Genomic DNA, 26,328 nt, shown 5'->3' with positions numbered 1-26,328 from the left:
TTCAGGAAGGAAGTGATTCATTGCCCTCTATTCAGCAACGAAGTCAACCTGGTTCTAGAGTCACAACCCATATTCCCCTGGAGGTCTCAGGGGCCTCGGGGGAGCCATCCACAGTCCAGTCAGTTGCAGCCAAGGGGCTGGGGTAGCGTTGTTGCACGCACACAGCTGTGGGGGCCCTTCCTCTGTAACCGTGGGTGTGAATTGCTGGGGGGAGGGAAGATGCTTTCCAGAAAAATGCAGGGGGGCCAGTGGTTGGGCAGCCAGCCCTGTGGATGTTTGGGACACTAGGGCACCATCAGTGCATGACCAGTGGCAGAGCCACGACCAAGACCCACCGCCTCTGACCCAGCAGCAGTCTTCCCTGAGGCCGCCTCACTGGGGAAACTGTGGTAATTATCTGATCTGGCTACAAGGAGAGACAGACAAACTGGCACTCACTGCCTCAGTTCCCATTCCTACTGGTGTGAAGAAATAGAGGTCCCTTCCCTGGGAGTCCAGGGTATCCAGAGCTCTGGGGCTGTAACAGCCAAAGGCGGGTCCCCTCAGTATTAGTTATTAGTCCAACCTCTTAGTTCGCAGTCACAGAAACCCAGATCAAACCAGCTTAAGTACAAAGGGCCTTTATTAGAAGGCCAGTGAGGGACCTCACAGAAGTGAAGGGGGAACCGAAGATTCCAGGGCATCTGCAGGAATCTGGAATCCCACCAGGACACGTACACATGTGCTCATGTTTTTTCCTTCCCTTTTTCAATTTCTATCCTTCATCTCTCCTCTTTTCTGCGTAGCTCTGCAAGGCCGTCTCTGCAAGGTGAGGAATGTGGCTGCCAGCAGTTCCAGGGTCGTCCCCATACAGTGGCTGACCGAAGGGAAAAGGGAGTCTTCCCTGCCGATTCCAGGTAGAGAGCCCCAGAGAGGCATTCCAATGGAGGGGATGGAGTCCTATGGTTGGCTGGGCCTTGTTCACTTGCTCACCCCCAGGGTCAGGAGAAAGCAGGGGGTATTCTTAGAAGGGCAACATAAGCAGGGTCAGTGAAAGCCTCTTTTGTTCTGTGTTCGTCTCCCAGGGGACCATGGAGGCTGGCGGGCTCCCCCTGGAGCTCTGGCGCATGATCTTAGCTTACCTGCACCTTCCTGACCTGGGCCGCTGCAGCCTGGTGTGCAGGGCCTGGTACGAACTGATCCTCAGCCTGGATAGCACGCGCTGGCGGCAGCTGTGTCTGGGCTGCACCGAGTGCCGCCACCCCAACTGGCCCAACCAGCCTGACGTGGAGCCTGAGTCTTGGAGGGAGGCCTTCAAGCAGCATTACCTTGCCTCCAAGACATGGACCAAGAATGCCCTGGACTTGGAGTCCTCTGTCTGCTTCTCCCTGTTTCGCCGGAGGAGGGAACGCCGCACCCTGAGTGTCGGGCCGGGCCATGAGTTTGACAGCCTGGGCAGTGCCTTGGCCATGGCCAGCCTGTATGACCGGATCGTGCTGTTCCCTGGCGTGTACGAAGAGCAAGGTGAAATCGTCCTGAAGGTGCCTGTGGAGATCGTAGGCCACGGGAAGCTGGGTGAAGTGGTCCTGCTGGCCAGCATGGACCAGCACTGCTCAACCACTCGCCTGTGCAACCTCGTCTTCATGCCGGCCTGGTTCTCACCCTTCATGTTTAAGGTGGGTGCCCGCATCAGATGGGTGGCCGCTCCAGCCCCGACCCCGGCTGTGGCCTCTTCCCCGTGGGCTCGTAACCCTCTTTTTTGGTGGAATTGAGGGTTTAATATTATTGCTCTAACACACTCCTCTGAGCTCCACACTAGTTGAGAAATCGGCACAGGGATCAGTAGAGATGAACATTCTACTTTATTCCTAGTAAAGCTGTATTAAAACATGAGCCTTGAACTTGAGGCCAAGATTGCTTTGTACTTCTTCCCTTCCAAACTAGGTCAACTGGAGCCACAGGTGGAGCAACTAGGAAGGAAATCCAGGTTCCTAGAGCGTGCCACATGGTGATAGAAAGCAGTGAACCCTTGATGGCAGCGGTCCCTGAGGGGGGGAGGCAGTGACATAGGTGCAGCAGCCCCACCCTGTGGAGCGTCAGGGAAGATCAGATTTTTAGCAGGGTGACTGGAGAGAGGGGTCAGGAATTATCAGGCCCAACACATTTCTTCTGGAAACACGGAGCAGATGTTGTGTTCAAAGCAAAGCATGTACTGAGGTGTCGGTAGCTCCTGGAAGAGCAGTCTACAGCTGTTTCATTGCCTAAAAACTAATTGCAATGCCTGGATTATGTACCTAGTCAATGAAAATTATATTGCCACTTTACTACCAGTAGCAACCAAATTGTCTCTCAGGTACATAATGATTATACCAACGCTCATTTATGATGCACTTACTGGGCGCTGGTCATATGTTTCATAGCCATTATTAAGATGCGTTGTGTCATCTGCTTTATAGATGAGCCAACAGAGGCTCAACAGGATTAAGTGACATGCCCAGGTCTCAGACTTAGTAAGGGAGAGAGCAAGGGTCCAGAGTTGTATTTATAATCCAGGTCACTTCCCGCCTGTGGCCTCGTGTGGTCCCCAGGGCAGATGTGGGGTCCCTGTTTGCAGACGAGGGGCACTGAAGCTCAGAGCTGCTAAGTCAGTTTCTCAAGTGGATAATTAGTGAGGTTAGACCTCAACTCCAGGCCTTCTGATTCTAGGCACTTTCGAAATTATATTGTGCTGAATTCCCCTCTTTTTCGTCCTAGAAGGTTTCGGAAGGACTGATGAGTTCCTCCCGTGCTGGTCTGCAGACATTTCATACACTGACTCTTAGAGTAATATGTTCATTTCAGCCTCTATTTCCCCTCAGAAGTAGCTGTGGATCCTCAAGGGAGGGAGGGGGCCTGGCCTTAGGCTTCTTTGTAGCCCAGCCCACCGTCTGGCTTGGTGCTTGGCGTGTGTTAGTGCTCAGTCCACCACTGTCTATTTTTACTGAAAATGGAGCTAGGGGCTAGGATGACCTCCCCTAAAAAATGCAAAGGCCAGGGTGAATTCACAGCAGTTTTCAGTGACTTCTGATGAGAACCTTAGCAGCGGCTCTGCATCTCCACTGAGCTGGTGTGTATCTGCAGAGAGGACCAAGGAAGGCAAAACAGAAAAATTACAGCAAGAAAAATGTTAGGTTAGGCATAGGGAAGAACTGAGAGGTGAAGTAGGGAATTAAATCCAGGACAAGCTCTCAAGGGAGGCAACTGCTAGAGAATATAAGAATTGTTCAAGGGGTGGATGTGCTTGGATTCCTCTGTGAGGTCAGGAAACACTCCTTCATTTCATGGGTCATAGCCATCTGATGGAATTGGGTGCACAATCCAGAAACTGTTCTTTTGCAGAAATTAGAGCAGCTGGGCTTCTCAGGCAGGCCCAGAAAGCTAAGGGGCCCAGGTGGGTTGTGCTGTGGCGTTTTAGCACTTCCCGCCCCACCCTAGAGAGCTCTTTGGTCTTTGCATACCCAACCCCAGATGATACGAGCTAATTTTGTGCCTGGCTCTGTGCCTTGTGCTTTGTTAACTAGTGAGCCCCATGTTGCAGACAAAGAAACTGAGGCTTAGAGAGGTGACGTCATTTGTCCAAGGTAACACCCTTGAAAGAAGCAGAGCTGGGAGCCATCCGAAGCAGTCAGACTCAGAGCCTATGCCCTTGACCTCTGCTCAACGTTGCTCCCCATGGCAGCGGGCTCGTCCTGCTCTCCAGCCTGCTGTCTCCTGCCGGGTCTGGCGTGCACCAGTTGCCACACAGACTGGACTCTTTCCCAGCACCTGCGGCTGGGCCTCCCCGCTGCCTGCCCGAACCCAGGCAAGCTCAGCCCCTCCCGGCCTGCCCTGTCCTCTGTCAGCCCTCAGGCTCCTGCCTGGCTGGGCCCTGAGTTCGGACACCAACTGGTGCCCTGTGGTGTGTGTGCTGCGCACACCCACAGGGCGAGAGCAGGTGCAAATGGAAGTGCTTAAAAAGGTGAGACCTAGAGAAAGGCCACATGATTCGACACAGTCTTCACAGAACCCAGGTGTGGGGCTGGACTCCCTCACCCTTACAGGTCTTGATAAAGTTGGGCTCACGTCCCAGCTGCTTCCTAGGTTTGTAAAAATTCGGAGCTCCCCCAGCCGTTTCCCATCATCCCTGGAGAGACTCTCTCCTGGTACACCTCCCACGCTAACATGTCTTGATTCCGTGGGACCCAGTATCTCCCCTGATCCTTCAGCTTCTTCCCCTTCCCCCTTCTCTCCCCCCAGAGTTTTATTCTCACTAGGTACTTCTTGAGTGTCAGGAGAATTTACTTGAGGTCTGAGGTTTTGGGGAAGGGCCCTGCTACAGAATGTGAACTTTTCTGCCGTTATCCATTCCCACTCTTGTCCCCATTTCTTCAGGAGTGCAATGAAGGAAGGCCTGTCAACTCCAAATGATCTTCCCTTCAATGCACAGCAGCTCCCAGGTTCCTCTTGGGGCCAGCCAACACTTGCCCCAGTGGGGCAGGGCACGCGGTCAGCAGGACAGATGCTCTCCATGCCCCACCCTCCTGGAAGAGCAGTTGGAGTACTGACTAGTGACACAGATCTGACCCTGCTAGCTTCACTTTCTCTTTTTCCTTCCCCAGACCACATCAGGTCATGTCCAGTTTGACAACTGCAACTTTGAAAATGGGCATATCCAGGTCCATGGCCCAGGCACCTGCCAAGTGAAGTTTTGCACCTTCAAAAACACCCACGTCTTCCTGCACAATGTGCCCCTGTGTGTCCTGGAAAACTGCGAGTTTGTGGGCAGCGAGAACAACTCTGTGACCGTTGAGGGCCACCCATCTGCAGACAAGAACTGGGCCTACAAGTACCTACTAGGGCTCATTAAGTCCTCTCCCAGCGTGCTCCCCACAGAGAGTGCTGACTCTTTAATGTCCCTGGACCTGGAGAGCAGGGACCAGGCCTGGAGCCCAAGGACATGTGACATTGTCATTGAGGGCAGCCAGAGCCCCACCAGCCCAGCCTCTAGCTCCCCGAAGCCAGGCTCCAAGGCTGGCTCACAGGAGCCAGAGGTGGGCAGCGATGGGGAGAGGGTGGCCCAGACCCCAGACAGCAGCGATGGAGGTCTGAGCCCCAGTGGTGAGGAGGAGGACGAGGACCAGCTCACCTACAGACTGTCCTACCAAGTGCAGGGCCCACGGCCTGTGCTGGGGGGCTCCTTTCTGGGCCCCCCTCTGCCAGGAGCATCCATTCAGCTGCCCAGCTGCCTAGTGCTGAACTCGCTGCAGCAGGAGCTGCAGAAGGACAAGGAGGCCATGGCACTGGCCAGCTCCGTGCAGGGCTGCCTCATCCGCAAGTGCCTCTTCCGGGACGGGAAGGGAGGCGTCTTCGTCTGCTCCTACGGCCGAGCCAAGATGGAAGGGAACGTCTTCCGGAACCTGACTTACGCGGTGCGGTGCATACACAACAGCAAGGTGCTGTCACGAGGCTCACTCCACAGAACCGTGAGGCGGCACCGAGTCGCTGGGAGCGTGATTTTTGATCAATAAAAAGCCTCCTGTGGCTGCATGCAAGAAAGCGCTGATGGGGCTATTTTGCCTTTTTTAAAATCACCTTTTTTCATAACCTTATAATATACACTTGTCTTATGTCCATCATCTGATTTGGGGAGGGCAGAAACTATTTTCCCCATTTTACACCATTATACGGCCCTCGTCGTTACCCTCTTGAACTATGGCCCAGGTGACTTTGAGCAGGGAACCTGAAACACTGATGTTCAAGGTTTTTGACTAAAAGAAAAAAAAAATCCGTGATGTCTCACGGGTACAATCGTGTGCTAAGTGGTGTGAGTACAAGCAGGGAGCGGGGGTGAGAGTGCGCATCTTACCCAGCTGGCCCCTGTGCCCAGGAGCAAGGCCTCCTCCATCCAGCAGCCCAAGGGGAGCCGCCCTGTCTGCCCTCCAGGACCTCCCCAGGAGGGCCACAGGCGGCAGAGGGATCTCAGTTGTTGGGGCTCCAAGAAGAAAAGTATCACTGGCTGATTTTTTTTTTTGCGCTTCTTTGTGTATCTTGTAATTTTTAGTTGAAAGTCAAGTATCTCATATAGGACAGTAGAGATACAATTGAGGTGAATCGGGGCCATCCAGGGCCAAGGTTCGGATTGATCTCGTCAGGAATGGGGCTGGTGTCGGATTTTGTCATGGCTGTGATAACCTTCAGTGTGCCACGGGCCTCCTCTTCCTCAAGTGTGACCTTGGGCTGGCCTGCCAGTGGGCTTTCCTCCTCCTCAGGTCTTTCCTTTGCTCCTGCTCCGAGGAGAGGATCTCTGTCCACACACTTGGCCCTCAGCAGTACACTGCTGTTGTGGGCGGCTCTGCAAAGGCTGGCCTGGGGGCGTGGTTTCTCCCGCCTCCCGGTTCATCATTAGCTGTCCAGTCTCCTTGGGTCAAGAAGCTCAGGAGTAAGCCCGTCTCATTGGTCCTGCCTCCCCCCCAGCACTAGGGGGCTCTAATAATATAGGCTCCAGGTTTCCTCTCACCACCCACAGGGATAAAGGGTTTGTGGTTGGTTTGGTGTTTTTTCCTGTTCCCTTCCTGGAGAGTGACAGGCTTGTTCTATGGGAAAGTTAGAGACAAACCCAGAAGGAGCTGCATGTTTTTCCCACAGCAGCTGCTGTAGTTGCCCACAAGCCTCCACCGCGGGCGCGGCTGTCCCCACCCATCTCCTGTCTCCAGTCTTTCTCCGTCAGCTCGTAGTCAGTCCCTGGAGCGGTGACTAGCAAGCTACTCCCAGTTTCTGTCCTCACACTGGTTCTAGGTTTCACTAAGGACTTGGTATGAGGTTAGGGAGGAAGGCGAAGCCAGCGGGGGCATGGAGGTGGCTCTGCTCCTGGAGGGTAGCCGTGCCGACCCTGAGCACTCCTCTCGCCTAGGGGTTGGGCAGCACAGACCAGACCCTGAGGAAAAGATTCGGCTGCTCCTTGATGACAAGAAAACAAATGTCTCTCTCTTCTCCACCCAGATTGTCATGCTCAGGAACGACATCCACCGCTGCAGGGCGTCAGGCATCTTTCTGCGCTTGGAGGGCGGAGGCCTGATCGCGGGCAACAACATTTACCACAACGCGGAGGCTGGCGTGGACATCCGGAAGAAGTCCAACCCGCTCATCCTGGTACTTCTCGCCGTCTTCACGCCCTTGTCAGGAAGGCCCTTGCTTCTCAGAAACCCTTTCCGAGGATATTTAAATCAGTGTTGCCCTCTTCGGTTTATATTGCTTTCTGTTTGCAAGAGGTTCCTACCTCTTTTCCTGCAGCCTCCCCATCAGTGGGGAAGAGGACCAGCGGCAGGGGAGTTTCACAGGGCCCTGGTATGTTCTGGTCGGCTTTGACCTTGGTGAGAACTAAAGATAACGATGTCTGCCCTAAAAGACACATGGGTCAGAAATAAAACACCTATTAGTTCATTACTAGAAAAAGGATATTTAGTTCTGAGGATTATTATCTGTGGCTAGTGTGAGCTGGATTTCACACCAGTGTGAAAGCCGCTTAAAATGCTAGCACGTGAGACCTGGGACGTGAGAGGCCAGCCCCTCTTCCACCCTGGCCTTCCCCGAGAGACAGATTCCCAAGAAACTGGGAAATGGGATGGACTTTTTATGGACCTGGAAAAATAATATCCACACTTGTGTGTGCTGCTTATTATATGCCAGGTTGTTCTAAGAACTGTGGGCATATATATTTAATTATGGTTTAATCCCTACACGATGCTGTGGGGTAGAATTATTATCCCCATTTTATAGATGAGACACACAGAGACCAAGTAAGGATTTTGCCCAAATCACACAACTAGGGACGGAGCGGGGATTTGATTCTGGGCAGTCAGCTCAGGGTTGATTCTTAACCCATGACATCTGACTGCCCTTGAAAATGCAGAGAAAGGGAAGTCCTACCTATACTTAAAAAGACATGCTTACCCAAGATCCCCTTTCACCCTCTCCCTCTCGCTGTGTTTTTGCCATGCAGCTGATGTTTGACGCATGGCCGTGGCTTAGGAAATTATTACCACTGTTGCCAGAGCGAAGAGTTTGCCTTTCCAGGCTCAGAGGAGGCAGGCCAGTTAGCAGGTGGAGCGGGGAGCGGGGTGCTGCATATCAGTCCTGGCTTTGTGAGTGGGTGTGGATGGCAATGTCATTGCATGCACCTCTCTCTCAAAGCTCTTCAGCCCTGTGAGGGGCTTCCGTTAGGCTGCGGTGGCCCTGGTAGGTCGGCCATATCCGTCAGGAGGAAATCTGGAAAGTGAGTCAGAATAGGAGAGTTTGCAGCATAAAATCCTGTAAGGCCAACTGGAACATTCTGTGAAATCTGTTTGGAAGAGAAGTAGCTCACTTTGTGGTTTACATATGGGGTTGTATTTGAGGCTAGAAATGATCAGTATGAAACAATTTTATTATATTTATTATGATCTAAAAATGTTATCACTGCGCAAAAGCACCTGACTGGCTAGGAAACAGAAAAAAACTAGGTTTCAGATCTGGCTCTGCCACGAACATGACCATGGGCCAGTTTCCCCTTCACACAGAGATAGGAGAATGAATATGTCTGAGGTTCTTCGTAGCTCAGACACCTGTGACCTCACTCCCCATGGGACAGCCGAGTTCCCCAGAGCCGTACCTTTCCATAGCCTCCCCTGAATGAGAAGTGAGCACTAGAAGCCAAATGGCCCACCCTTCCCTGGGTGTGGCCCCCTTGGGACTGCACATGGCCAACATTCTCGTGTACTGGGGTGCTGCCTTCCCCGTAATGTAGGCTCCCCTGACCCTGGGCGGTATGGCGTGGCCAGATGATTGTGTGTTTGGGGGACTCCCTGGAGGCTCAGAAATTTCCAGTAGCCTGCCTTGCCAGTGAGGAGCCAGCACCCTCAGCAGTGAGGACCAGCATCACTGCACCCGCAGAGGTGGGGCAGTGGAGACCCCTACCTTCCCATTCCCCTTGACAGGTTTCGACGGGCGCATGCGCGCAGGGCGGCAGCAGGGCAGGGTCAGAGCACATTGCTGTGTGCTGGGAACCCCAGTGACGCAGTTTTCCCCACTAGATTCCTCTGGCCCTGCCTCGGGGCAGCGGTTGAGCACTCCGCTGCTCTCTGGCGTGTCTGATCTGCCCTGTGTGGTGTCTCATGTTCACTTACAGTGTAACCAGATCCACCACGGCCTTCGCTCTGGCATTGTCGTCCTTGGCAATGGGAAAGGCATCATCCGGAACAATCAAATCTTTTCAAATAAGGAGGCCGGCATATATATCTTGTACCACGGAAACCCAGTTGTGAGGTATGCGTTGCTCCACCCAGACCGTCCTCTCGCCCTTGGTCCCTTCTCTCCTCTCTCATCTCCGTCTCCCTGCTCCCTATCTTTCCTCCACTTGAAAACAGTTGTGTTTGCTAAAACAGCCGTACAGACGTAAGCAAAGAAGAGACTGCGCCCATAATCGCACAGTCACACAACCACTGTTGTGTTTCTGCGCTCCCTTCCAGCCTACCATGTAGTATGCTAGTCGGCAAGTATTACTGAGCACTTCTAATAATGACAATGAAGGTAGAACAAGAGTTAGGGACAGACCTGCTCCCTAGGGGCGTACTCTAGTCTGGAAGACATACGTGCCCAGAAGAGATTTCCATTCTGGTCAGTTGCTAGTGGCCCCCTGGGATGCTGTGTTAGGATCCGGGGGCTGCATCCGGCCTCAGCATGAAAGCAGGCCGAGGTCCGTCAGCGCTGGGAGTTGTAGGTGGAAGGGGCAGTGGCACCCTGGGGCCAGTGCTGTGCTGTCCCTGCAGTCATATGGGGCAGGCTGATAAATGCTATCCAAGCGGTGTCCAGAGAGGCAGGGCACCACCCAGCTATTTGTGCCATAGCAGCAAATACATGGCTGGTGTACATATGGCACAGCTCTCAGAGGGGAGTGCTGGGTGGTGCCCTAAAAAGGTGGCATTGGAATTGGACTTGGAATATGGAGTTGGACTCAGAACTTGAACTGTTGTAGAGGTGGGGGTGGACATTCCTAGTATAGGAGCAACCCGGGCAAAGGCAGCAGAGCAGAGCACAGCAGTTTCAGGGGTGAGCAGACAGCCCACTGTGGCTTGACAGGAGGTCTGACACCAGGTGTGGCCCTGGTATAAAATATCTTAAATTGGGCCCTGGCTGGTGTGGCTCAGTGGGTTGAGCACCAGACTCCAAACGGGAAGGTTGCCGGTTCAATTCTTGGTCAGGGCACATGCCTGGGTTGTGGGCCAGGTCACAAGAGGCAACTGATCGATGTTTCTCTCCTCGTCTTTCTCCCTCCCTTCCCTTCTCTCTATAAATAAATAAATAAATAAATAAATAAATTCTTTCAAAATATTTAAAATTGGGACTGCCCCAGAAAATCTTGGTTGCTATGGCACTGTAGCCTGATCTTTTGTATCCCTGTGGCAGTCCATCTCTGCCATGCAGCATGGTGGGAATGGATGGTGGGATGCAAGCCCTAGGCCAGGTGAGGAAAGCCTGGTCTCTGCAGACCCCGCTGGGGAGGACGGAGTTTTCTCTCCAGACAAGGGAGACTCACTGAAGGGTCTGAGCGGGACTCACCCAGTGATGTCTGAGCTTTAGGCAGGGAACTGGCATTCATGTGCAGCAAGCACACTCTGAGGGTTTTTTCCGTGCATTATTCCACACATACTTTTCCATGTTGTTGCAAGGCCCTTATGTTTAATCACTCTGGAAAGTTTCGGAATACTCCATTGTTTTGATATCCCATAATTTTTGAACCAGTCCTGTGAGGCATTAATTTTTTACTGTTACAGGCTGCTTTCTAAAATCAGTGGTCATGGAGCTCTTTTCCATCTTGTGCATGGTTGCCTTAAGAATATGTGTTTGTATATAGGCATGTTGTTTACATAATGCATACTTAAATGTTTACTCTATGTAAGGGGTCAGTGATGTAAAAAGTATGTGAGAGCAGTCTGTTCCGTGCAGTATACCACCTCATGCCGGCGACAGACACACACAGAACCAGGAGGGAAGACTCACCAAAACGAGCGCTTTAGTAGGTCTTCATGCAGGTGCCAGAGGAGCCCAGCCCTGATTTCAGCTGCACGAGTCAGGGACAGGGACACAGGGAGCTGACATTTGAGTTGTGCCCGAAGGATACAAAGGACTTCCTGGACACAGAAAAGCACTGTGGGCCCAGAGGCAGTGAGGTTGTCTTGGGAAAATGGTGAAAAAGAGAAAGTGGTATGTCCGGGCCCAAGATGCCTTGGGGGACTGCGTGGATCCGCCTGCAAAGGCAGGCTGACGCTAGAGCGCGGGGACCTTGAATGCCCGTGTGATGGGTATCGCCAAAAAGTTCATTTGGGTTTTTTCCATACGATGACTCTAGTAGCGCTTAGTTGTCTTTAAATTCATTTGAAACGATTTTGTTAGATTGTGTGTGACAGCTGTCATATCAGCGTGCATTTAAAAAAACTTATCAAAGTTGGTGAATTTTTGTGTAGCCATTTTAATATTGAAGATGGAAGAAAATAAGCAACATTTTCAGTATATTGTGCTTTATTATTTGGAGAAAGGTAAAATGCAACTGAAACACAAAAAAAGATTGGTGCAGTGTGTAGAGAAGGTGCTGTGACTGATTGAACATGTCAAAGTGTTTTGCAATGTTTCCTGCCGGAGATTTGTCAGTGGACCATGCTCCATGGTCAGGTAGACCAGCCGAAGTTGACAATGATCAAATTGAGACATTAATTGAGAACAATCAACCTTTTACCATGTGGGAGATAGCTGACGTACTCAGAAGATCCAAATCAGGTGTTGAAAATCATCCACACCAGCTTGGTTATGTTAATCACTTTAATGTTTGGGTTTTACATAAGTTAAGCAAAAAAACCCTCCTTGACTGTATTTCCACATGCAATTCCACATGCAATTTTCTCATAATGAAAACCTTCCGGTTTTAAAGCAAATTGTGATGTGCAATGAAAAGATCGTGGGGCAAGCAAAGTGAACCACCACCAAACACACCGAAGGCCAGTCTTCCTCCGAGGAAAGTGACGATGTGGCTGGAAGGGAGTCCTCTGTCACAAGTTCCTTCCAGAATACCATACGATTAATTCCAACACGTGCTGCTCCCAGTTAGACCAACTGAGAGCAGCACTCATTGAAAAGTGTCTGGAATTAGTCAACAGAAAACACATAACCTTCCCTCAGGACAACGCAAGGCCACATGACCAGACAAAAGCTGTTGCAGCTTGGCTGGGAATTTCTGATTCATCCTCTGTAGTCACCAGATATTGCACATTTGGATTTCCATTTATAAGATTCTCTTAATGGAAAAAATTTCAATTCCCTGGAAGACTGCAGAAGACACCTGGAACAGTTCTCTGTTCAAAAAGATAAAAAGTTGTGGGAAAATGGAATGGTGAAGTTACTGGAAAGATGGCAGAAGGTAGTGGAACAAAATAGTGATTACGATGTCCAATAAAGTTATTGGTGAAAATGAAAAAAAAATGTGTCTTTTATTTTTACTTCAAAACTGAACGAACTTTTTGGCCAACCCAATAGAATAATGGCCCTCCATGACCTGAGCCTTTGAACCTTACGTGGCAAAAGAGACTTCGCAGATATGACTAAGTGAAAGACTTCATCTTTAAGTTGGAATGGGGAGATCATCCTGGGTTATCCAGGCGGGCCCAGTGCGATCACAAGGCTTCTTGGAAGAGGAAAGCAGGAGGGTCAGAGTCAGAGAACAGGAAATGTGACGACAGATGCAGAGGTCAGAGTGATGAGGCCACGGGCCAACAAATACGGGCGGCCTCTGGATGCTGGGAAGACATGAACTGATTCCCCGTGGCATCTCCCGCAGGAACTCGGGTCTGTGGGCGTTCCCCCTGCCCTTGCTCAGGTGCCTGTTTCTGAGGAACCCGTTCGTGAGGCCTTGACGGGGCAGCGAGGGCCACGCGTGTCTCTCTGAGCAGGAGCATGCTTCCTCTGCCTCGTTTGTGGTTCACGCAGCTACTGGGGCTTCACATCCACCGGGTCTGATATTTGGGAAACTCCCTTTTATGACATCTGGGTTTCTTCTCTTAAAGCATGCCAGTATTTCATGTTGCCGTTCCGTGGGCATGGGATTACGATCATGGACAATGAAGAGCAGCTGTTGGACGTGAGCAGAAGGCTGTAGGCTCCGTACAGGCAGAGAGTCCGAGTCACGTGTCGGACGCTGTCACTCCCACACAAGCTCAGCACCATTTCTTTGGAATTCTTATGTGACCAAGATTCACCTGGGAGCTGTGGGCCATGGTGGCATCTGTTTAAAATGCAGTTCCTATGCGGGTGATGGTCAGGAGCGGCCATAGAGGCCGGATGTCCTTGTGCTTCTGTGGCGTGGCTGCAGGTTTAGTCTTCGGTCGGTGATAACTGAAGATTGCTGCATGGCTGGCTGGTTGGTAGGGCTCCAGGAAGCGCTTTGTCCCGCCGTGGGCTGGAGCCATATGGGGAAGCCCATTAAAGAAGGCGGTTGCCTTGAGTGGGCGTTGTCTTTGACTCTTGACATCGGTCTGGTCTCACCTGTCTTGTTCTTCTTCTGTTTTAGCGGGAATCACATTTTCAAGGGCCGTGCAGCCGGCATAGCCGTGAACGAGAATGGCAAAGGCCTCATCACAGGTAAGGTCAGGACGCTGGCACCTCGCCAGTCACGTAGCGGGCTTTGCCCTCACCGCCCCCCTGCAGTTCTTCACCTGGGCAGACTAGCTTCCTGCTGAACAGTGGCTAGCACTCGGGATGCTGGCCCCACGCACTGGCCATTGCTGATCACTGGCCTGGCAGGGAAGGAGTGTCTGGTCTTCGCCCGGCCCAGTGCTCAGAGGGTCTCAGTGGGTGGCTACGTGACACTGTCAGGAGCATCTATGCCACACAGAATGTCTGAGTCCCTCCTCTGGGCTTCTGCCTACTCTGGAAGCCCATGCCCATGTCCCCTCAGCTTGGCCAGCTCCTGTTCATCCTTCTGGTCTCAGCCTGAGCGCCACTTCCTCAGGGAAGCCTGCCCTGACTTCCCTTTATACACATAGATACTCACTGTACACGGGAGGCCTGCTCTCCAGGACATTTATTTCATTTCTTAGTGATCTGTGTTCATTGTCAGACTCCTTGGCTATAAGCCGGTAAATTCTGTAAGGTAGGATCGAGTCTGCCTGGGACATTGGTGTAGCCTCAGCACAGAGCATAGCTCTCCCGGGACAGAAAAGGGACTGAGAGAATAGTGGTCCCATGAGTCCCACTCACTGAACCCGGCCCTCCTTCATCCATCAGACATTTACTGAGCACACGACGCTGTGAGCAGGAGCTGGGGACACAGCAGTGAACAAAGCAGACACCATCCCCGTGTCAGGAGCTGAGGTTTCAGGAAGGGGAAGCAAATAAATAAATAAAAACATACATACAGCAGCAAGAAAAGTCATATCTGAGAATGAGAAGTGCTCTACAGATAGTTAGCATGAGCGGGCAAGAAGGACTTTGTGGGTATGTAAGTTTGGGTGGTCAGGGCCGGCCTTTCTGAGAAGGTGGCATGGAAGCCAGAGTGTGAATGCTGAGGAAGAACCCAGGAAAAGAACCAGAACTGCATGCACGGCTGCCTGCAGGGACAGACCGGGTGTGCCTGAGCAGCAGGGAGATCACTAGAGTGTGGTGAGTGGTGGTGGGGGGGGGGGGGGTGAGATGGAGTCACAGAGGCAGGAAGGGGCCGGTCACACAGGGTCTCGTGAGACATTGCCCTCCAGTCCCAGGAGGCTGAGAGTCTGCCCTGCCACACTGCTGGGGGCAGATGGTCTCAGGACCACCCTTCTGACTGTGGCAGTCCACTGCTGGAGAGGCGGAGGGGAGAGGAGAGGAAGGCTGTGGTCGTCTAGAGCAGCGGCTGAAAAGGACTGGCTAGCACCTCCCCAGGCTTGTGCGGGAATCGCTGGATTCAATGTCACCCTTCTAGAAACAGCCCCTCTCCCCCAGGAAAAGATACCCACTCTCTGGCCTGGCCCACGGGCTCTAATGCCTGTTTATTATTGGCCACCTGTCCCCAGGGCCACTGGGTACAGTGGGCACTGGGGTATCGGAGAGCACAGGACAGTCACAGACCTTGCCCTTGGGAAAAGCAGAGAGCGAACAAGGCCCTGAATTGCCACATAAGGTTCGGGGTGCTGACCGCTGACAGGGACAGGCCTGGGCATCCCAGTTCAGACTGTCCTTCCTCTCAGTTGCCCAAGCCCTCGATGCCAGCCCTGGGGTCCTGAGCCTCTTATTTGCCTCTCTCCATAGAAAACGTCATTCGTGAGAATCAGTGGGGAGGGGTGGACATCCGCCGCGGCGGGGTGCCCGTCCTCAGGAGCAACCTCATCTGCTTCGGCTATTCAGACGGCGTGGTCGTGGGAGACGAAGGCAAAGGGCTGATAGAAGGAAACACCATCTACGGTGAGGAGTGTGTCCCGGGGGAGGGACCTGTGGTCCAGCCCGGCCTGGGGGCAGGAAGCCCCGGCCCCACCTTCGTGGGTCCTGAGGAAGTCGTAGCCTTTCCCTGGGCCTCAGAGACCTCGTCTGAACAATAGCACCGATCTCAGGTCACAGTCACGCAGCCCTGTCAGAATTCAAGAGCCTCTCGTAATCCCCATGTGTACAGTCAGATCAACTCTGTGGGGTCGGCAGAGCAGAGGTTGCATCTCTGTTGGACACGGTGAGAGGCGGGACTTAGGTGTTAGGTACGGGCAGGGCACCAGGCTCTGACACATGGGCATCTCCCTTCTCTCATCCTTCCTTTAGACCCAGAGAACTGAAAATAATACAGGAGAAATAGGATAATCAGAGAAAGAAAACTGTGTCACACACACTCTGTGACTTTGGGTAAAGCCTTAACCTTTCTGGAGTGTATATTTGATGATGATGATGATGATGATGATGATGATGATGACAACGATGATAATGAAGTTAACACATATTCAGGCCCAGCTCTGCCAGGCCCTTTATATGCATTACTGCATTTAATCCTCATGACTGCCTTTTAGGTGGATACAGACATTAACCCTATTTGAAAGATGAGGAAACTGAGGCACAGAGAGGTCCCATTAACTCCTCAAGGTCACACAGCTGGGAAGGGGTAGGACTGGGATTCTGATTGAGGCCGCCTGTCTCTTCAGGGAGGGCTGGGCTGGATGCCCTCAGAGGCCCCTTTGGTGCTGTCACTGCAGGCTTGTGTGCTTCTGATCTGGAAGTGTGGCCTTGACCTTTCCCAGAGCCCTTTCGCAGCCTACAGAATGATCCCAGTTGAAGGACTGTCCGGATTGCTTTCCCTCTTGTATGAAGGAGGGGCCTGCAGCCAGAGCCGTGAAGCGACTTGTCCATCGTAGCAATCCAGGGACTTGGTCTCCCCTCCCCCAGAGGCACTGGGGCTGCCCCACCCTTTGCTCCGTGTCAGTGACCAGCTCCTTTCCCTGTCCCAGCTAACAAGGGCTGCGGTGTGTGGATGATGTCCTCCAGCCTGCCCCACGTCACCAGCAACCACGTCAGCTACAATGGCCTGTACGGGGTGGCTGTGTTCAGCCAGAAGGATGGCTCCGGAGAGCTGCCCGGAGGCCACGCGGCCCAGGAGAACTTCAGTGAGGACGGGGACGCCATCCTCTGGGAGACAGAGCTGGAGAAGGACGACGACCCACTGCGCCAGCCCGTCTCCGTAGCTCTCGTCGAATCCAACAGTATCAACCACAACGGAGGTGAGTGTCCCCTCGCCCTCCCCCCGCTCCAGAGCCCTCCATGCTTGCACCGCCAAAATGGCCCTTCACGGACTGGCACCCCCCCAGCCCTCCAGCTTTGCTGGCCTCTCACCCGATGCCCCAGGCCCTGGGACTTCAGGTTTCCTGAACTTGAATCCATTCTTTCTTATCCCCCAACCCCTAACTTGCTTGTGCTATTTCTCTTGCCTAACATTCCCCCTTTGTCCCACCCACGCAGCCCAAACGACTTGGCCCTCAGAGCCCACTGTGAATGCACCCTGCATCCTTTCCGCCCCCTGCCCCCCGTGGCACTTGTTAGAGGGCCTGGGACTGTGTTCGTCTCCATGGCTGTTTTATCAACTGATGAGCTCTGAACTTGCGACGAAGACCTGAGTCCCACTCATGTCGGTGCCCACTGCCCCGGCGGTGCCAAATCCGCACCTGGCAGACGCATTTCTGACCAATTCTGAGACACATTTTTCACGGTTTAGCATCTCTGATGAGATGCATCTCGCATTTGATGGCATATTGTGGTTTAATTGGCAGTGGTTTTTCTTAGATGTACAGAAAATAAGAGAGTGTTTTGAATCTGCATTGTCTTACCCTTGACCAAAAAAGGATAATGGTATCCGATGTTTATTGAATTGGTGGGAGAAACACTTACTGTGGAGTTCATCTAGCTCCAGGACTGCCACACTGGGCTGGTTATCGGAATCACTGCAGGGGGCTACTGGTGGACGGATGGTTAAGAAGAGGTCACCAGGCCTGGTAAGCTCATTCCTCTGGCAGTGCCAGAGGGCGGGCAGAGCTGTAGCCAGCGGCCCCAGCCCACTCACCTGGAAAATGAATTCTGTCCCCTCCCAGTTCAGGATTTCCTCTTTGTGGCCACCCGTCCAGTAGGGCAGGCGAAGCTGCATCAATTCACAAACACTTCATTTGTATTAAATGACAGGCAGGTACCACCAAGAGATTTGAACTCTCAGGCTTGCAACTCATTCTGCTCCCACGTGACCCCCTCGTCATCGTCCCCACACTCTCCTTGCATGGGTGCCTCTTGTCCCTGTGGTGGGTGGATGTCACTACCCAGGAGTCCTCATCCTCCTCACCCTGGGCCCACCTGCCATGCCGTCTCTCCCGACCAAGTCGGCAGCTCTGGGCCTCCCATCTTTGTGCTTTCTCCCACAAACACAGCGCCTGTAAGCATACACAACCCCAAACAGCACTTTCGTCCCAAAATGTATCACACGTTTTAGACACACATTGCTTAGCTTAGTCAATTTTTCTACTCAAAAATTACAGAATCTCCCTTTTAACAAAATTTCTCAAAACAGTAGGGAGGCAGATTCCATGTCAGTATGGGAAGGAAAACAAAACAAAACGACTTTCCAGCTGGCAGGTCTGCCTGGCGTTGGAAGGGGAAGCGGGTGACGAGAGCCCATCACAGGAGGTGCACGTGGCGGGAGGGCGGCGATGTTGTAGGAGGCACTCCGCTCAGGGGAGAGCCTGGGCCCGGGGACCGCTGAGCCTCAGGCCTCTTGCATCACGTTCCCCTGGCTGTGTTTAACGAGGACTTTGCTCAGAAGGAACAGGACTGTCTTGACGTTCCCAGATTCCCTTCTGCTGTGCGTGTCATCTGGCCTGGAAGCTGCAGCTCCCAAGGGCTGGTTCTGTGTGTTGCTGCTGCTTCTTCCCCAGCTCTCTCCTGGGGGCACAGTTCCAGGGAGGCTTTTCCTGCCTGCTGTTGTCAGGGTTGACCCTGGGACCACCCTGTGCTTTCTCTGCTCCCCCCCTCCCACCCCACCTGCAGCCTCCGGACTCTACGTGCAGAGCAATGAGGCACTGCACGTCGTCACCAACGTGATCCACGCTAACGGGGACAGAGGCATCACTGTGGCCCAGAGCAGCCAGCTCACCCGTGTGGCTAACAACAGCATCTCCTGCAACCGCCAGAGTGGGGTCAAGGTGGAAGCCCAGTGCAAGGTGGAGCTCCGGGGCAACGGTATCTATGACAACAGAGGCCATGGCATCATCACCAAGGGTGACAGCACCATCGTCATCGAAAATGACATCATTGGCAACCGGGGCAGCGGGCTGCAGCTGCTGCCCAGGTCTGACACCAAGGTGCATACGTGTGTGTGTGTGTGTGTGTGTGTGTGCGCGCGCCGTGTGGTGGGTGCCGAGGCAGGGCACAGCCCTGGGAGGGCTCGCCTGCCCTCTCTGCTGAGAAGCAGCCTCCACTGGGAGGAACAGCACTCTTCCTGCCAAAAATCAGCCTGGAAGGCAAAGATGGGACTTCAAACAGAAGGGGACGTACCGACTGGGCCCTGAGGGATGAAAAAAGTTATCAGCAGGACACCAGGGTGGGGCTGCATCTGGGGTATCTTTGTGGTCTCCAGGCCAAGGTCAGGGCTATTCTAGCTCCTTCTGCTAACAGAACAATCTCACACAGGACCTGGTATGCAATAGGTGCTTAATGAAGACAGAAGTCTTGCCTCAGGGCCTTTGCACACACTAGTCCCTATATATCCAGGACACCCTTCTTCCTCTTTTCCTGTCTCAGTCCTACAGTGTGGCTGTCACTTCCTTCAGGAAGCCCTCCCTGCACTGCCAGGCTGTTGAGGCACCCCTTGCCTGTACTCTTGGGTCCTTATGCCCACCCCTACCTCACAGAACGCTGCCCACCATATTTTATAAATGTTCCTTTACCTCTTTTGTCTCCCTAATGGGACAGTGAGCTCTGAGCTCCCTTTTTCTGCAAAATGCCGTGCTGGGCGCTAGGCTTTCAATGTTGAACCAAACTGACCCACCCCTGTAAAATTGTGATCCCACAGCCTCTTTTCAGCTCTGTGGCTTCATGATCAATGACTTAAGCAAGGAGTAAATAATTCCTTGCTTTGCATCTGAGCACTGTGGGAGCAGAGGGAAGGCAGAGGGTGTGCTGTTCCTCAGTTGGGTCGCAGTGGTCCTGGCCTGGGGCACCACCTCCCTCTCTGCCAGACCTTTGCACATTCTCTCTCCTCCCTGGACCATCCCTCCCTTGCTCTGCACCTTATAAACTTCTACAGCTTACCTAGCACCTCCTCCAGGAAGCCTTCCCTGGTTCCCCCCCCCCCCCCCCCCCCCCCCCCCGCCAACCAGTCTCGATATCCCTTCCCTGAGCTCCCATGGCTCACTGCTCACCAACCTCGCATGCTCTTACCCCTCACCTTTATAACCCGTGATTCACTTACCCAGCTCCCCAGCAGTCTGGGAGTCCCTGAAGTATGACAAACCCTGGCTGCCTCTTCCAGGTAATAAAGAACCGGATCCATTCATTTCGGGCCTACGGCATTGCGGTGCGGGGCCGCACCAAGGCTCTGGTACAGGAGAACATCATCTTCCAGGGCAAGACCAACAAGACCATCTTTCAGCAGGTCTCAAACAACCGAGACTGCGTCATGCAGAACAATAAGTTCTTGGTCTTCAAGAAAAAGTAAGTGCCTCAACCACTTTTCCAGGACCACAGTGAGGTCACTGAGGGAGCCAGGCCCCATGGCCGCAGCTGCCCTTGCTCCCTGCAGTCCTGCCAGCCTTTGGCTGGGGTCAGTAAAGGTCCATGCATAGGCTTTGTGTCAGGCCTGGGCTGCAGACCTGCGGCTGACAGCCTGGGAGGAAACAAGCTTTAAGAGCAAGTCGGGTGTGGTTGCAAATCTCAGCTCTGCCAGTTACTGGCTGTGTGACCTATGGCAAGTTACTCAACATCTCTGAACCTTGGTAAGACCCAGTTAATAATAGCTGCTTTGTAGCACCCATTTAAGGTAAAATAACATCAGATGACCTAGCAGAATATCTGAGGTATTACAAAAAATGTTCATTGCTGCTGCCACCGTTGTCACTCTTTTTAGAACCTCTGCCTGGGTGTACCACAGTTGCTTCACACTCATCTGCCCTAAACCTCTCTGTCCTTCCCTGTTCCCCATCTCAGTGACATCACCATCCACCCTGCTCTGGCAGCAAAGCCTTTGCCGCCTCCTTTTCCCTAACACCAAACATCAGTCAGTTGCCACATCCTCTCGATTCTAAAATGTCCTTGTCCCTGACACCTCCTCTTTCCAACTGCCACCACCCTTGTTCAGGTCTCGGCACCTCTTACCCTGACCCGCGGCCCTTATCACCAGTACAGCTGTTCCCATTGTTAACAGACAGACTCTCTTCTGATCGGTTGGTGCTTTGCTCTACTGGTTATAAAAATTATTATTACTGTTACCACTGCTGGTATGGCTTCTGCACTGTTAATAGCCCTGTCCTGTCGTAGCAGCCTCCTGCCTGGTCTCCCTCCCTTAGGCTTCCTCACTCCAGCCTACCCTCCTGCAGGCTGTTCCCCTTCAGGCTGCCCTGTGCGTCCTGCCGGAGGGCTCTTGCTCAGTCAGCTGTGGTCATGCCATGTCCATGGTCATGCCATGTCTACGGTCAGAAGCTTTTGCTGGACCTCCTGTTCCTATAGTAATGATATCTGTTTTCATTATACACACTCTCAGTAAAACTATTTTTTGAGAAAACCTCTTCATATATGTATGTTTATATATTCATAACTTGTATAAAATACAAAATAAACAGAAGTCCTAATACTTCCTCGAATATCCTAGCAGATCATACTGTGGACTCCCTGGGATCTGCTCCTTCTTTCCCCTTGCAGACCCCAGCCCAGGCTGCTCAGCCTGGCGCTGTCTGCTGTGCACCAGCGGGTCCCGATTTTCCTTCCCAGCCCCCTTTCGTCACTCCTTTCCAGGAGCGCTCTCTGCTGCCAGACTGCAAGGCATGCAGTTCTTTGAACATACGTCCCAGGCTTTTTACCCATGCGTGATCGCCAGCCTCTGACGCTGTCCACACCTTTGCAGTCCCACTCACCGTGGTGTTGTCCACACGAAAATGTGTGGGACTTTGTGGCTGACTTAGCAGTTTAGGGTTTGTTGTGTATAAAAGGTGGTTCCTTGTAACTCAAACAACAGAAAGCCCTGAGCAGAGTTTCTCTACTGTCTGATTTTCCCCAGCCCTTCCTGATCTCCACTAGATCTTCAGGGACTAGAAGCCCACTATCTTCTGTCCCCTATAGATTTGCATTTTCCAGAGTGTCATATGCAAAAAATCACACAGAATGTAGTCTTCCGAGTCTGGATCCTTTCACTCAGCGGAATGCCCCCTGAGGTTCGCCTGTGGTGTCGCATCTGTTGTTCCTTCCTTTGGTCGCTGGGTCGTGTTCCGTTGTATGGGCGCACCGCGCACCACGCATCCATTCGTCAGCTGTAGTTTCTCGTTTGGGGTGATTGTGCATAAAGCTTTTGTACATTTTCATGTTCATACGGCTGGGGTGGAGAGAAGGGAAAATGAAAGAAAAAAAAAAGCCACTGAGCTTACCCAGATCCTTACAAGAAGGGGGATTGAGGCTCCCGTAGCGGACTCCTCCAAGGTAACAGACGGAAGTGAAGGTGTGACTGGGACCGCAGTGCAGGACCTTTGCCCCTTAGCTTCATGCATCCCTCCTCCTCGGGTCATCACTAACTTGGGAGAGAAAACCTACACCCAGATTTATTTTTTTTAAGATTTTTATTGATTTATTTTTAGATAAAGGGGAAGGGAGGGAAAACAAGAGGGAGAGAAACGTCAATGTGTGAAAGAAATATCCATCGGCTGCCCCTTGCGCGTCCCCAACCTGGGTCTTGGCCCGCAACCCAGGCGTGTGCTCTGACTGGGAATCAAACCTGCAACCCTGAGCCACACCAGTCAGGGCTCCACCCAGATTTAAACACCTGGATCCAATGAGCTTGAACTGAAGGTCAAATTGTACAGGGCATTCAGTGAGTGCCGTACACTCTTATAAGAGTCCACTGATCATCATTTTGCATCTCCAGGTCTGATACGTGGCGGCTGGTGAACCCACCAGCGCGCCCTCACCTTGAAAACTTCCTCCGGGGCTCCTCTGCGGCCCACAGCGGGCAGAAGGTGACAGCCATGGCGACCAGGATCACAGCCCGCGTGGAAGGTGGGTACCACAGCAACCGCAGCATCTTCTGCACCATCCTCTAAAGACGGGAAGCCCCTGAGCAGGCGACTGGAGCACTGTCCAAAGACTGGGAGCAGCAACCACATGCCCGCTCTCACGCTCAGGCCCTGATGGTGCTCAGCCGAGCTGAGAGGGGAGGCCTTCGGGGTGGAAGCAGCGGCGCTGAGAGGCTCCACGTCCTCTCACCACACCCCTGGGAAACAGGCCCCTGGGCCTCCTGGGGACTGAGAACCAGGTACCTCCAAAACCCTTCAACTGCACAACCCTCAGTAGGAAGGCACTCGGACGTGTTTTTCAGGGAGGAAAAGGAACAGAAATCCATGGGTTTCCAGTTGCTCAAGCTCTTGTAGAGATTATGAAAAATGGAGGAAAATCAGTACTGAAACTTCAGTCAGGGGTTTTTTTTGTTTGTTTGAGCTACAGGGAACTGCGTTTTACACACACCAAATCCAGGCTCTTCTCAGGGAAGGGATTCACTTCCTCCGAGAGGGAAGTAGTTCTAGTGAGGGGGAAGGAGCCGCCCCAGAATTTACTGCTTTTCTAGACTCCCTCCCTCGAGACCACCCCCTCCCCGCCGCCCCGCCCTGCAGCTGCCTGCAGAGTTTGGTTTCCTTAAGGATATAGTTGTCCTAGACATGGATCTGTGTGGGAGGAAGGGGCTTGGGACAGAGAGACCCCCTTAAAAGGCTGACCTAGAGATGACAAGAGACATGTCGAAAACCGGAGGGGTGTGTGGAGAAGGCTTCTTTGCATGGCTCGGGAGCCAGGCTGGGCAGTGCAGGGGTGCACACAACTCCATTCCACCTTCAAGGAGCTCTCAGACTCAAGAGGGTGTTCGCTCAGTGCCTGTTGCACAAGGAGGGTTCACGTCCCACAAGCACACCCACACCAGCTGCCCCTCCCGGGCAGCAGACTGGTGGAGATGCAGGTGCTGGGGCCCCTTGTCTGTGTCCGTGCTCTCTCATGGACAGCCACCTGCCTTTACTGACCCTCGTGGTGTCCACTCTGTGCCTTGACTCATGCTCTCCCGTCTCCCTGGCATGCCCTTCTCTGCACCTGCCCATGTCCAGGTCTGCCCATTCGAGTGCAGCTCAGACACTGCCACCTCCACGGGGCCCTCCCTCCCTGCAGATGACAATGCTCTTCCCACCCTGAGCCTCCCCGCCCTGTCTCTGCCCCCTCAGGTACTGAGCACTTTCTGCCTTGGAGCCACCCAGGTCCGTCCCTATCCCACTCACCTGTCACACTCACCTGCGGGGGGCCCTCTCACTGGCAGCGCCCCCAGTTCCCAAAGGGCTTTACTGAACCGTAGAGTGAGTGTGTGTCAAGGTTCCAGGTGGGCTCACACCCTGCCCTGGCTGCTGGAGGAGGGGCCTGGATGCAGGACCCCTCTGCCTGAACAGTCCCCCTCCTACTCAGCCTTTAATGCAGGGCCCTCACCAGCCTGTTGGGGCCACCGTCCTGCACCTCACCGATGGCTCCCAGGCTGGTTCTGCTGGGCCCTGGGTGCTGCTCTCCGAGGCTGGGTGGGAGGGGCTGGAGGGAGCCGGGAGCACTGGCTTCTTGAGGACTTGGGGCACGAGAACGGGCCTCTCCTGTCCCCACACTGTCCTTTGCACTTCTCTGGTGGCCCCAATGTGAGTCGCTGTATAAAAATGCTGCCTTTATTATAAGAAATGACTTTTGTGAACCAAGTGCTTATGAAAATCTCAGCAAGTAAAATAAAGTTCTATATTTTAAAAGAGGCACTCTGGAGGGACTTTCCTTGGTGGGATGTGCGCTGGCGTTCCCGGGCAGCTGGCTGCAGGCCCTGCGCCCCTCTCCTTCTGGACGTCCCGACGCGTCCTCTGGAGGAGATGGAGTCCCAGGACCACCTTGTCGGTTCACCTCATTCCGGCCCCAACTCCAGGTTCCAAGGTCCATCTCCTGGTGCGAAAATAAGGCGGCACCCTCACAATGACGGGGGTACGGGAGCTAGCTTGCATGAACTCAGACTGTCCAAATGTGGCTCCGTCTGAGCATCAAAATAAACGACAGTAACAGTGTTCACGGAATAAGAATCTATGAGCCCGTGCTGCTAACTAAATGAACAAATACATTTAACAGGAGAAAAGGCATCCCCTTATAATAGAATGCCAATAAGTATATTTTAAAAATGGAGTTACAAAATCACCATTCTGCAACCATCTTGGTAATTGATCCAACCGGAATCCTCAATCGAGACTAAAACTCACGTGGGGGGGGGGGGGAGTTTCACGAGGAACAGGATATTTAGAGTCTCCAAGTCACCCCTCCACAAATTGGCTTCATTATGAAAAGAAAAATAGCAGCTTCACAGCGGGAAGAACACAACCTTAAGCAAGTAATAAAAGTTACCATTGGCAACAGTAGGACAAACCACCGTCACGGGCCTCTGCTGTGATGCGCCCGGACAAAGCGTGTCTGCCATGTTTCTGGCAAAAGACATAGATCCTGAATCTAATCATAACGGAACACCAGGCAAACCCAAACTGAGGGACCACCTACAAGATAACCGGCTTTACTCTTCCAAACATCAGGGTAAAGAAAGTCAAAAGGCGGAGGAACTGTTTCAGATTAAACGAGACTGAAGAACTGTGATTGGCAAAATCGAGTATCAGCTGTGGGCTAGAGGACAGGATTGTGTCTTCCTGCTTTTGATAAATGTCCTGTGGTTATGGAAGAGAAAGTACTTATTCTTAAGACTGAAGGACTTGTAAATAAAAGGACAGGATGCTTTGACGTGTAAAGAAGACACTGAAGAATCTTATCTAATTGGCAGTTTCCAGGCTGGAGGCCTGGACCTCATTCATCACTGTTAGCGAGGTACTGACAGGTGAGGGCCACAGGCGAAGATCTCCCTCCAGGGAACAGACTTCAGTTAACCAACACCTGTGAGTTAAGATTACTCCACAAACCGCTGATCTTGTTAAGGGCACCAGGTTCTAGCCCGCAGTCTCCCTTTCCTCAAAGAGAACAGCAGGAGGCCTTAAGGCAAAGGAACTTGGTGAGATCAAGGTATTTGCTGTGAATGTATTAGTGAACAAATGTTTTTTAGAGCTATAAAGAAAATACAGTTCCAGTATCCTGCAGTGTTTACCTCCTGATAGCCCTGCCAAGGAAAGAAGGTGCAGGTCACGCACGTACTACGTACCCATCTGCATCCACCGCCTGCTTACACGTCAGGCATTGCGCGAGCTGTTTTCACGAGTCTGGTTCGAGTGGAACAAGGACCCTTGTGAGCCTTCTGACCCACCAACCCCTTGATGTAGAGAAGTGTGCTTTTCGGTCAGCCTCTGGGAGCGCACCACCTGCATTTAGTGGGGTACACCGCTTGCCACCCAGTACAAGCACTGGCCAGCCTAGACTCTCCCCTATCAATACCGCTGCTCCCCTGTGGTGACCCAGTCATTCCTGGATATTCAAAGTCAAACCCATCAGAACCTAAAAAGCATTCATGAAATCACATTCTACCCTATAAGCACATTAGTTCTTTTCCTGGAGGCAGAGGAGGATATTATT

The 26,328-nt window shown here is 52.7% G+C and overlaps 1 protein-coding gene across 3 annotated transcripts in view; it reads left to right on the top strand.

Annotated features, from left to right (window-relative positions):
- FBXO10 (F-box protein 10) overlaps window positions 1–24,533 on the top strand; it is a 36,207-nt gene extending 11,674 nt beyond the window's left edge. Inside the window, exons 2-12 of one of the 3 annotated variants that reach the window (XM_028529243.2) lie at window positions 786–896; window positions 1,065–1,655; window positions 4,617–5,450; window positions 6,997–7,146; window positions 9,161–9,297; window positions 13,589–13,659; window positions 15,304–15,456; window positions 16,479–16,748; window positions 18,556–18,869; window positions 20,039–20,220; window positions 22,637–24,533. In XM_028529243.2, coding sequence (XP_028385044.1) covers window positions 1,071–1,655; window positions 4,617–5,450; window positions 6,997–7,146; window positions 9,161–9,297; window positions 13,589–13,659; window positions 15,304–15,456; window positions 16,479–16,748; window positions 18,556–18,869; window positions 20,039–20,220; window positions 22,637–22,811 — 2,871 coding nt within the window. In that variant the 5' untranslated portion in view covers window positions 786–896; window positions 1,065–1,070 and the 3' untranslated portion in view covers window positions 22,812–24,533. The remainder of the gene's footprint in view (window positions 1–785; window positions 897–1,064; window positions 1,656–4,616; window positions 5,451–6,996; window positions 7,147–9,160; window positions 9,298–13,588; window positions 13,660–15,303; window positions 15,457–16,478; window positions 16,749–18,555; window positions 18,870–20,038; window positions 20,221–22,636) is intronic. The other 2 variants (XM_036021936.1, XM_036021937.1) reach the window with 2 other exon arrangements.
- The last annotated feature ends 1,795 nt before the right edge of the window (window positions 24,534–26,328 follow it).

Source organism: Phyllostomus discolor, chromosome 3 (genome assembly GCF_004126475.2).
Source record: "Phyllostomus discolor isolate MPI-MPIP mPhyDis1 chromosome 3, mPhyDis1.pri.v3, whole genome shotgun sequence".
Lineage (NCBI taxonomy): Eukaryota > Metazoa > Chordata > Mammalia > Chiroptera > Phyllostomidae > Phyllostomus > Phyllostomus discolor.
This window is presented reverse-complemented; position numbering and strand designations above follow the sequence as displayed.